At 40.2% G+C, this 12,787-nt stretch overlaps 1 protein-coding gene across 3 annotated transcripts in view; it reads right to left on the reverse strand.

Annotated features, from left to right (window-relative positions):
* Positions 1-12,787, reverse strand: part of arap2 (ArfGAP with RhoGAP domain, ankyrin repeat and PH domain 2) — a 232,484-nt gene that overhangs the window by 139,221 nt on the left and 80,476 nt on the right. For all 3 annotated transcript variants that reach the window (XM_041778717.1, XM_041778719.1, XM_041778718.1), the window contains exon 10: positions 685-791. In XM_041778717.1, the coding sequence (XP_041634651.1) occupies positions 685-791 (107 nt within the window). The remainder of the gene's footprint in view (positions 1-684; positions 792-12,787) is intronic.

Consider the following 12,787-nt stretch of genomic DNA (forward strand, 5'->3'; position numbering starts at 1 on the left):
AAAGTAAAATTACATTGATTAGGATTGATTTATAAAATCAATAAAAGAGTTAAACACCAAGGGAGGGAATACTTTTTATAGGCACTGTAGATGGCAAAAGCTTAAAAAGAGCAGGTGGTTGATATTTTTCTACTAAAAATACCACTGACTCTCATATCAATATGAGAATCTTCATGTCTTGCAAGTAAAGAGAAGTTTGCCCTTCCTGAGTAAAGGAGGCTTAATAATGTGTATGCAAAGGGCATTTCTGTGCCTATATGCTAAAAATGAGCTGGTATGCAACAAGATTTATTTAAGGAAGAGATTTATGTGAATACTTTATATCCTGCAGGATTTCTAAAAATGAGAAGCTGTTGTGAGGCATTAACCCGTTGAATACTTATTCTGTAGGGTATGTACTCAAGGAGAGATCCACTCATTCAACATTCTTCTTCAGATGAGAAAAAAAGGGAACGAAATGGAGCCCTTGTTAAGGTGGGAGCTTTGAGATCAAACGGAAAAAGGGCATTTTTTTGTCTTACACTCAAAGCCAGAAAATGGACGCATTGCACATCACACACAGTCTAACATGAAAAGCTCTTTCTGAAAGAAAAAGTGGCAGAAAAAGATACAAATTCAGGCAAATATATTGGCATAAGTGCACACTCCAAACTCTCATGGTTACAAATAAGAGTCTTGACTCACCAGAAGCTCTTGAAGGGTGTGTTGATTTCAAAGGCCCTGCGGTCAACTTCTCTAATATTGGCAGCAGTCAGTTCCACTTCAGCAATAGCCAGGCCTGCTTTATAGTCCTGAAAAACACAGACAGATGGAGAACCATGGATTTAAAATGATTTAACATAGAGATTGATACAGCTCCTCTACCTCAAATTATCAACATTTAAAGATATATTAGACATTTAAGATATATTAGAAATAGAGTTTTACTATTATGTCGACAGTCTGATTAGACATCTGGTGCTTTAAGACCAGTTTGATGTTGGCTGTGTGTTGGTGGCATGATGGTGGCGTGTGACAGCTCCAGGTTGCACTAACAAAGCGTTTAAGCAGGCTACTTGTCAGCTGCATCTCCCTGCTGTCAGCTGTGACTTTCTTGACAGGTTTTACCTCTCTTAAAGTACATAAACTACATATATGCCGAGGTTTGTTCTATACAGAAAAGGACAAAGAGGTATGTGCAAAGCCATGAACCAATAACAGACACCTTGGCAGGCTAATTGCTACATTCACACTGTTTGAAGTGCATTCATACAAGTTTAAAAAAAAAAAAAACAGTTAGAGAGTAGTGACTGTTCCAAAGCAGGGATGCAAAGAAAAAAAAATTTCTAACAGTTTAATAATGGTTTCACTTTAAAGGACATTTAAAAACTTGATACAATCTTTATTTATGATTTAAAAAATGTGCACCTATTCTCTGAGAATTCAAAAACATTTCTGTTCATGTATTTTTGTTTCCAAACTAGACTTTTAATTTGCGTTTTAATGAATCCATGCTTCCATATAGGGTGCTCCGATTACAACCTCACTGACTATGTGGTTCTAGAGACAAGTGATAATGATTGTTTTTAAAACACCAATGGATTAGATGAGCCGGTGTAATTTCAGTCCACCAAATTTTTCTTCAGTTGACTACAGCCCTACAGGATATCTTTAAAAATGTGGATAAACTATTCAAACCAGCCCAAAAGAGAAACTACCACTAAAGAACCTTGGTCTTGTCATGGTCCTTCACTAGACGCCAGCCAAAGGCCCTTTTGGTCAAATTAGAGACCATCCTTAATAAGGTGGGATCAACAGGTCGCCTCATTAAAGTCCACACTGGTTATTCCACAAGGGGAGTTTGAATGTCATTTGGTCTAATGAAAACTAACAAACACTGAGGCGACACTCACTCTCTGCTTCCTTTTGGCTCTTTTTTTTCCTTCTTTTTAGGAAATCACTCAGATGGGCGTGAAAGGCCTGCTGAAAATAGGTTGACAGACCAATAATGTAGCAAACATTCAGCAGGTTTTCTCCCTCACATGAGTGACGCACAAACCAAGTCTGTGTGAGAAGTGTCTGTAAAAGAAAACGAGGCTGTGCTTTTGTGTGAGTACACCTGTGTGAAAACAGCAAAGCTTTACGAAAGGCCCATCTGGGGAATCCAAGCCAACCCAAGCTTTCAGCCTCGATGTTTTCTGAGTCCCATTTCAGAAATAGGGGTTAGAGCAGAGGCACCGTTTTGATAAGCTCCTCTATAACTCTGCATCACTCGCTTCACCCACTGCAGTTTAGAGCATTTTCTATAGCCTTAAGCTCTACGCCAAGCCAGAAAAAAAACAAACAGCAAGACAAAAGAAGAGCACCTACACCCACACGCAGACAGACATAACAAAACACAACATTACAATACAGAGAAACACACTTTTACTCCATTGCTGAGCCAAAAGCATGAGTCAAAAGATGGGGGAGAGGAAGAAATACAAAGGAAGGGGAAGGAGGGAGAAGCATACGTGGAAAAAAAAAAGTTTTGGTAATCCTTACTGAGAGTGGGTGAGATGGGTGAGGGGGTCAGCTGAGCGGTTTACAGAAAGAAAAGTGTAGAAAGAGCCAGAACAAAGCAGGAGCAGCTCCAATACTCTTCAATAGTGAATTACAACAACAAAAAAAGCCTTAACAAGGAGCGCTAAATGCTGCCATGCTGCGCCAGCTATAAAGCACGTGCATTTTTACAGGGAGTGTTCTTCACCAGCAAAACAATTTACACTAATTATGCCAAACAAAGAGAAGAGAATGAATTGACACCATCTTTGTTGATTAGGCGCTTTTTGGGAATACATGGCCCAGCAGAGCAAAGATGTGCGTCTCGTGCAGAGTTCTTCATCTAATTAGCTCTGAAGTCATCTCGGCAGCCAAATTCTACAGATTAAAACACATTGAGGAAGTCACGTTAACATTAGCATGCCGCAGGATTTCCAATCTGATCTTTCAGTGCAGCACCAGCCGGTTCAATTGGGGCTAAAGTCGTCAAAATCTTCATTTTAACCATCATTAGCCTCAATTAGACTACTTCAAACTAATTTAGAGGACTGTGGTGGGAAAAATCCAGCAATTATTCTCTTTTCCTAGCAGTTCTGCACAAACTATTGAGCTAGGAGAGTGGATTCAAAGCCTAACGGCAGGCTACAGTGTGGGGAACTTAGATTCCGTGAAGCATGTTTGAGTAATTAAGACCCTCTGAGCTCTGAAGAGGACGACAGAAGAGACAGACGGAGGAAGATATAGAAAAGGCGAGAGAGCGCTAGAGTGAGACAAGTGAAATCCAGCGTACGGTCAGGTCCTAATTGAGCTAAAAGTTTTGATGTGAGGCTTCGGAAGCTGCAGGAGCTTGACTTTCTGTCCTATCAATTATAACTACCTACAGTTATGGCTCTTTTAATCTTCTACAATTCAACATGTTGGAAAGTTTTGAAGAGGGGTGATAGTGCAGCGAGTTTAAACAGAGTTAAGTTCAGCAGGGATCTCTCTTTGTCTAGGTGCCTCCCTTGTTTGTCTTTGTCCTCTCTTACATTCTCTCCCTTTACTGAGACACAAGAAATCAGATTTTTCTCAAGGTTTCTGCTTGTAAAAATTACCATAGTGGCATAAATATCAGACAAAAATTACAAGACAATCCTCTCTTTTCAAAACTGAATAGGTAGGAGAGTAGGAAAAGACTTTTGAAGAGAAAATCTTGTTTTTTTTTATACAGGAACACTGAATAAAACAAGATGAATGATGATTGATTTTGGTAGATTTTCCAAAGGTGTGAGTTTTGTAAATGTGATTAAACCCTCCTGAAATGCTCAGGACACCATCAGGACTGGTTCAACTTGAAATTTTAAACCTTAAAAATGTTTTATGTGTATGATGTGTGGTGTATCTTAAAGCAGTGGTTCTCAACGGGGTTGGGACCCAAAAGTGGGTCGTGAAGCTCTTTTCAGTCACGGATGTATGCCTTGGAAAAAACTGCGCCAAATTGTCTCTGAGACTCTATAAAACATGCATGTTTTGTCCTGCTTCATTGTTTTGTTACACCTTTTGTACTGTCTTTGGCGCAAGCTCCATTTTTTATTGAATATATCTAACTGACCAAAAAAATCTCCAGAATTTGGGTCGCAATTCTCCTTGATGAGGTAATGTATGGTCCCATGACGAAACCAGTTGAGGGTCACTGTTTTAAAGGACTGCTGTCTAAACACTTCAATCAACAAATTTATCCTCCATTTCTGATGTCTATCTAACTTTATGGTTCACGTTTACTATTGTCATAATGGCTGTGTTTGTTGTGCTTCCTCCTTTAGGTCAGCTAGCTTCCTGGTTGTATATTGTACCATTTCATTTACAATCCAATGGGTGTGTTGTTACTTCCTTGGTGTTTCCCCCACACAACGAGATTTCAGACAGTAAATACTGATTAATATTTACGATTTTAAATCTTAGATTTAACAAGATTTCAGACAGTAAATACTGATTAATATTTACAATTTTAAATCTTAGTGGCTCAGATCATCTTCCTAGCAGATTTGGGCAGCAGAAAAGTGTAGAGGAGTGGCCTTTATCATACGTGTGAAATTTTAAGCCAATCAGATGCTACAAATGAAAGTTACGTTGACCTCCTATGAATTGGCGAGATTTCTAAACGCTCGCCATTGCCAGCGAGATGGCCTTTAATGAAGCATGACTTTGACGTGGACAAATATGGAGGCCTCTGTTTCAAAATCAGAGCTTGATACATTCAGCACAATAATTGGAATGAAGAAATGAGCTATGTTAGCTTTAGCTTAAGCTAACATGCTAACGCTAGCTACTGTATGTACATTGTGTCTCAAATCAGAAACTTCCATTCTAAATACTAAATATTTTTGAGTACTGAAGTGCAAACAGTGCGTTCATACTAAGAAGTATACACAAATGTTTTACTGGTTGACTCAAAAATGTCCAAGAATTGAGAGTAACGCTGGACACGCAGTGAATGCCATACTGATGATGTAGCAAATATTGTACTGTTAGCAAGCTAGCGTTAACTAGTATTAGCACCTGCTAGCTAGCTATTGCATTATTTCAATCAAGAAAAAGGCATTAAAGGCAAAATAAGCTAATTTTCTTGAAGCAAATTATGTTAACATTAAAGTTACATAAATCTTACAGTGAGTGAAAACAGCCATGAAATTTGGTTCATTTGTTGCTGTGAAAGAATAAGCAGAAGTAGAAAACAGAGGCAGTTAACTGAGGCTAAGAGGCAGTCCTGTAGCTTCCTGTTAAGAAAAAACAGCAGAGTGCGATTTGAAACAATATTAAGTCAATGTGTTAAAGTGCTTTGTACTGCATTTAAGGGTATTTTTAATACAGTACACTAACATAAATGTGCAATTTGTGACACAGCAGTAGTTAATGTTACAACACAAGCCAATGTAGCTAGGTTAGCTTCAGCAATGTGAGCTTTCACAAAACTAAAGCTTACATAGCTACGTAGCTAATGTTAGCTCTGTAGCTTTGGTAGTATAGACATCCATGAGCTTCATGAGATATAGCTTTAGCTACGTTAGCTAAAGTGCTCCATTATCTATGTAGCTTGTGCAGCTAACAGCTCTCCAGGCAACATTTGCTATGTTTGAATGTTTACATAGAGGAAAAGCTTTTTTTCCTGTAAACAGACCATTTACTCCGCTTCATTAAAGGTTTTGATATATGGTTTTGCAGTCCAGTTTTTGACTTTTAACTTTTGGTATCCTTACCGTTACCTTAACCCTTACCCTAACCTCCCCGAAAGTTTAATCCAATTTTTGTTTTGAAAGTTTTAGCAAGTATTTCTGTACTGACAGTTTCCGGGTCTCACAGTAACGGTCTGCAAAAAGGGGCATCTGAAAGTTACGGTCTGCAGCCAGACCCTTCTGAAACTTTGACCCAATAGTGGTTCAAGTGTTAAGGCGAGGAACAAACATACTTTCGTGACAATCCATTCACTTCACTTCAGTTACTCAGAAATGTCATCAAAAAGTTGCTGGTGACTGGAGTAATTTCTCCTGAAATGCACATCTCTACAACAGTATACCAATTTATACTCAAGTTGCCTGGATTGATGAATTTGTTTGTTTGGCCAATTAAAGCGTTGTATTAATGGTTATGGCAGATGGTTGTCCACCAATGATTCTGATCTTGCTTGGGGTTTTTGCCTCAAAGTTAAGGTTCCTCTCGCCACTGTTGGATGGTGCTAACTCATGATGTATGCTTATGGCATCTCTGTAAACAATATGCCATAAACTTTTCTTTCAAGTGAAATGAGTTCATTTTTGTTGTGAACTGACCCTATAAATGACAAACTGATAGGTTGGTTAAAGGCAGCTGTTAACACAGAAGTGAAACATATTAATGTAAAATACTATAAATATATGTATGGGGGGGACAGGGTCTGTACTGGATGTGCGCATACATTTATGAGCTTTTCCCAACAGTCTGGCTTCCTACACTGAGAGGGCAAAGCAGTCACCTATACCTAATGACCCTCATCCCTCTCAGGCAGCCAATTAGAGCGTTGGGTGTTAGCGGGCGTCCAGCCCTCGCCACTCGTTACCTACCCAATATGTGCCGTGGCCTCCTGCCCTCTCCAATCAATTCACCAAGGATGGAGGGAAGGAGAGATGGGGAAAGTGGAAAGGTAGGTATTAGAGGTAAAAATAACTCACCCAATTACAACAGCCTTGGGGTAGGTGGCAATAATGGCGCTTATGTCGAGGGGAGAGGGGAAAATGCCCCAGGCCAAAAATTCAAATATGTGATTTTATATACTTGTAGTCCACACATTTTATCAATTCAAAGAGATGAAAAAAATCATCTTAAATCAAGAAAACACACAAGGGTTTAATAGAAAATGGGTTTTCTTCACACCTTAAAATGAATAACCTTAACTCAGTAAGTGCTGAGCAAAAGGCCCCTGCTGAATATTCAAACCATGCATCCAATTATAATTTCTTTCCAAGCTTCCAGACCTCTCAGCGCTGATACAAAGAAGCAGGACAAGTAAAATGGTGGCCCCTATTTCTACTTCCAACTCCAAGCCAACTCAGCAGCTTAAGATTCTTAAGCAAAAATGCAGAGGAGCATGGCCCAGAGGTAGAAATAGTTCTTAAGTGCACACACTCAACTGAAACAAAAGAGATTTGGTTATTTTAAAAATCCTGCAGAGCAACAGAAAAGTCAAGGATATGAAATAATGATGGTAAAAGGAAGAAGAGGAGGCAGAAAAAGACAAATAAACCAGATTTTTTAGTCTGATTGCTGTTTTAGCAGGGGTTTAGATGGGGTTGTAAAGAACAGTTTTGACAAAATAATTATAAAGTTGAGTTTTCAACCCCAAATAACTTCCCTTAAGCCAAGCATGACTCTCAAGCCAGTTTAAAATCTTCATAGATGCCAATAGAGATTGAAGATAGGTTTTCAACATGCTAGCTGGCCAGCCAGCTTTAGTTCAGTCAGTCCATCCAGAACATTTTCGGTTCAAACTGGAATAAACTACTAACAAAGGGGTGTGAACCCTTCAGTGTCTAAGGTATGAAATCATTTTAATTCTTGATCAATTCAAATCACTTTCTTAGTGGAAAAACTGGCCAAGCAGTTAGGTTATAACCCATGCATTCAAGTGGCTTGGGTTCATGTTCACTCCTACTCATATCGTCATCCTTGAGTCCAAATCTATTACGTTTCCTCCCAAAATAAAAGCAAAGAAGTGGACTCCAGATTTGTAGATGCACAGTAAAACTGACCAACATTTATGTGTGCTAAACATGCAGGATACTTTGGCTCATCAGGCTCTTTGCTTCATCAGACAATGAGATACAGGGAATACACCTCCATATATGTATGATCTGGATCACCTGACAAGTCATGTGACAAAATAATGTCGGTGAAAGGAAAAACATACCAAGAACTATATACACATCTGCAAGTCACATATTTTTTGGACAATTGTACCCTATTAGATCTCAGTCTATGATCAAAGATTTAGAAGTGAGTCTAAAATACCTCAACATGGGTGAGAACCATCTTCATCATAGTGACATGCAAAGGATATTTACATATTTACATTTAGACACTACCTGTAGTATGAATATTTTTATTTTTATTTTTATATTTTTATATGGTTATTGCGTAATGATTATCACTTGTCTTTAATTGACAGGGGTCATTCACTACTACTTTTTCTATATATCCTTTGCATGTCACTATGATGAAGATGGTTCTCACCCATTTTGAGGTATTTTAGACTCACTTCAAAATCTTTGATCATAGACTGAGATCTAATATTGTCCAAAAAATATGTGACTTGCAGATGTGTATATAGTTCTTGGTATGTTTTTCCTTTCACCGACATTATTTTGTCACATGACTTGTCAGGTGATCCAGATCATACATATATGGAGGTGTATTCCCTGTATCTCATTGTCTGATGAAGGGCTTAGGCCCAAAACGTCACATGTGGTGATAATCTTGATTAAATAGCCCTTGGAGCAGCTTCTGGTGTGCGTACTCATTTACCTGTTTTACTTTGGCTCAGTCCCATTTAACTTTTAGCGTCCCCTTGCCCCTTGAAAGGGTGGTACTGGTAATGAAATCGTCCCCTATGAAATGAGACTACCCTTCAAGCTCCTAAAACTTCTTCAACAGCATTACATTGACAGGCAAGACTATGATACTGGACATTTCTACTACACGCCCTTTTTTATTTCTTGTTTGAAGTCAGAAGGACCGTGGTGCATTAAAACAAGATTAAAATATGATATTACACAGTGTTCATAATTTTCAAATATTTCAGATGATTTGGGAAGTCATTCTGGGAAGGGCTCAGTTTACAGTGTTCCTCTGGAAAATCTCCATTTGAAGGGCCATGTACCCCTAGCACTACACTCTACCCCACCATTCCAACAAGGTCTGGGACCCCCTTCGGTGGTCGGTACTTGTTTTCCAATTATTTCAACTCCAGGAGGTGGCATATGACGTGAGCTTAGGCTTCTGAACCAGTCCTTATGTAGCCTACCTGACTATTTTTTAATATATGTCTTGCATAGTGAATAGGTCAAGCTTCAACGCAGTGGTTAGCACTGCTGCGTTACATCAAGAGGGTTCCTGGTTCAAGGACAGGGCCTGTGTGGAGTTTGCATGTTCTCTGACTTTCACCTGCTGTCCAAAAGTATGTTGTTAGTAGGGGCGGGAATCATTAGTGGCCTCACGATATGATATTATCACGATACTTGGGTCACGATTCAATATTATTGCAATTTTCAGCATTTTGCAATAGAGTGAGTATTGCGATACAATATATTGCGATCTATGCGATTTTTTCTGTTCAGCTGATTTAGCATTAGTCTTGCCCTCATGTTTGTCATATTTCTGCAGTATTTCATTTTCATGTAGCACTTCTTGCAAACCTCATGTGTCATGTCCATCTATTTCGTGCCCTGCGTGCATTCCTAATGTCCTTCCTCTGGTGCTGCCATGTTTTTCCTACTAACTTTCTCCTGCTCTATGACCGTCACCTCTGTCAACCTCACTGGGACAAACAATTGATTTTATTTTTCCATTATCATAGACTTCAGATCATACTAGGAATTAATTTGAAAATTGATACTTGGTGGATGAGACAATAAGATATATCACCAAACAAAATATCACAATAATATGCTGTATCGATTTTTTCTCCCACCCTTAGCTGTTAGGTTTGTTGGTGACTCTTCAAGTCTGTAGGTGAGAGTGTGCCTGGCTGTTTGTCTCTATATGTTGATCCTCTCATTGACAAGTCAAGGGTGGACCCTACTTCTGCCCAAGGACAGCTGGGATTGGCTCCAGGAGGTGTAGCACTCATGGCATCTAAGCATGTGGACGAAAGTCTGAGTGAAGGACACTGGGTGCCCTGGTGGGTTGGACCAGGCAACCAAGGCAACTGGGAAGATACCTGGAGAGATAGGGCATGGGCCTGGCACAGGCCTAGATGAGAGCTATCAGGAGGCCAGAGCGGTGCAGGGCCATTTTACTATGTGCCTAAAACCTTCACAGTAAGTGCCAGCTGATGAACACAATGGTCTTTTTTGCAGTTCAAGAGCCAAGTGTTTTCCCGAGGAGTGGTCGGAGACCAAATGAAAGCACAGCACAGAGCAGCACTCCAAAGCAATGCTAATATCTGTGTATGGCTTCTGTGTAAATATGCAACACATTCACCATATCAACTTTTAAAGCCTTTCTCTGCAACTGGCTGATCAGTTTTTGAAGCCATAGCAATGCTTTCTTTGGAAACACCTCCTTTTATCCTTTAACTACCCCCTTCACAGCCTTCCTCTCCTCCCCTTCCATTTTTACCAGACAAGAGCGGCAGACGAGAGCTGATAAAAATCTTAAAACAAGATTCTGCAATCAATTTCAAGTAACGATATCAATCTCAAAGTTTATATGGTTATGTTCTCATCTTTTTAGGACACAGAAAGCCTTTTCTTCAGTTTGTAAAAAAGTCTGCTTCACCTCCTTCAGTTTTACTCTTGTGACTTTCACAGTGCTTTAACAAATGGCATACCAAAATCCGCAGGGCTCTCTCTCTCCCCCATGTTGTGGCAGAGTGATTGGTTGATCAGGGAGGGTTTCACTCAAAAACACATGGATGAAACATGTTCAAACCTCTGAGGAAAAGGAAGAACTAACCTATTTGAGTGAACACAGAGCTGATAACAACAAATCCAGAGGGAGTTATGCATTACTCCGCAATATATTCACAAAGTGTTTGATTTCTGTTGTATAGATATTCAAACTGTCCATTAAAGTCTCTATTATGAAAGTGTTGTGGTTAGAATTTGGGGCGTTATCCCCAGGGAGAGAAAAATAAAGCTGCTCCAAAAGGCACTAGTTGCATTTAAAAGAACTTAAAAATCACAGATTTTCTTGGCAATCAGGTCCTCTGAAAATAAAACATCTCAAGCTGAAAGCCTCAACGACTCACTCTTGTGTCACAAACCCTACAAAACAGCCTTGCAGTCTAGGGATGATGTCGATTGTTACAAGATCTTGAGAGAAGTAAATGAGAAAGAGATTTAATTAAAGTAGAGATTAATGAAATCCTCTGTTGCACTGTTATTGTATACAGAGAGTACTTTCTCTACTGTATGTGAAACTTTTTCTAAGTAGGAAGTTAAGCAGTACAAAGGGATATCAGGCACATTCCTTTACAGCCAGGAGCCCACGGGCAAAACTGGGTTTGAAGGGAGCTTAATTACAAACAAAACAAAACAACAATTAAAAATGCATTCATCCAACAATCTAGAGTGAAAACATCACAAAAAGAATAATGGATGAGCACCTGTGTTTTTGAGGTTATCTAGGCATAATTTTTATATTTTTTCCACAAAAGCTTCATTTAATTTCAGGATTTCAGCTCTTTTTTCATGCCAACAACAAAGCAGACTTTCTAAGGTTTGTGGTATTCCCCATCCCCTTCACAAGTGGATGGGACAATAACCAACCTGGACACAGAAAATAAGCACTGTAACAGATGGAATCAATTGACAGCTAAAAAACAATAACCTCCTACCACTTCTTGATGTTGTTTAATCAAACAATCTGTGCATTAGACTCCAAAAAGGGACACAAAATGACCTTCCAATGGAATCCTTTCAGCGTTGCTGGGACAACTTAGCTCCATCCCTAGATATAACTTCTTCATGCATGTGAACAAGAAACATTCCATTCAGGTTAGGTAAGTTATGGGAGCATATGCCAGTTTAGTGTTTTGCCACGTCAACCTTGGTCCTGTACTGCTCTGGCTTCCTGATGGCCTTCGTCCAGGCCTGCACAAGACCCACGCCACATCTCTCCAGGTATCTTTCCAGTTGACCCCTTCACAACACACACAGCCACCCCTGGCTTCTGGACCAGACCATCAGGTCCCGGGCACCTTGTATGCAGTGAGTTGAGAAGCGTGCGAGGTGCCCGTAAAAGCGCATCTGGTGTTCTCCTATCAGGCAGCTGACCCATCCCATCCTCGCTTTCCTGAGCATGTCTGCATGACATAGAGTCTTGCCAACGATACCCAAAGATGTGCCGGAGAGAAGTTGTCCCCAAGGGGTCCAGTCGGCACCTTTGGTCACCAGTCAAGGTCCAGGCCTCACAAGAGTATAATAAGACCGGGAGGGCTACGGACCAAAAGATTCTGACTTTTGTCGGCATCCTCAGATATCAGGAATTCGCTGTTGATCTCAGCCTCACAGTTGGAGCATCAATTGGTTACGCTGCCAAGGAAGGTCAACTTTCACACACTCACCATTTACAAACAAGAGACATGCATTCCCAACGTTTCAGCCTCCTTACTTGGCAAGTTGAGGGCCCCCCAAAAGGATATAGACAGCCTCTGAAGAGCACAGGGGCTTAGATGCACCACTGCCTTGCCCCGAATCAACTGGGTAGAAGTCAGAAATGGAGCCACAGAACTTCACAGCACTCTCTGTGTCATAGTAAAGGGCAGACATCAGCTGCATGAGGGAATGTGAGATCCACGGAGCTCCAGAATCCTCCTCAGGGTATCTCTGCTCTCCGAGTCTAATGCCTTTCGGAAGACCTCTTCGGTGTAAAGCACTGTTCAGGCTATTGGTGTTGGAGCTAGTCAGTGTAGATGTTCTACTCTCACACAGCACCCTTTCCCTTCCAGATCAGAACAACAATACACTCTTTCAGTCAGTAGGGATGATGCCTGTTCGCCAGACAGTGCAGATGTGAGCATGCAACCACAGGAGGG

Source organism: Cheilinus undulatus, linkage group 22 (assembly GCF_018320785.1).
Source record: "Cheilinus undulatus linkage group 22, ASM1832078v1, whole genome shotgun sequence".
Classification (NCBI taxonomy): Eukaryota; Metazoa; Chordata; class Actinopteri; order Labriformes; family Labridae; genus Cheilinus; species Cheilinus undulatus.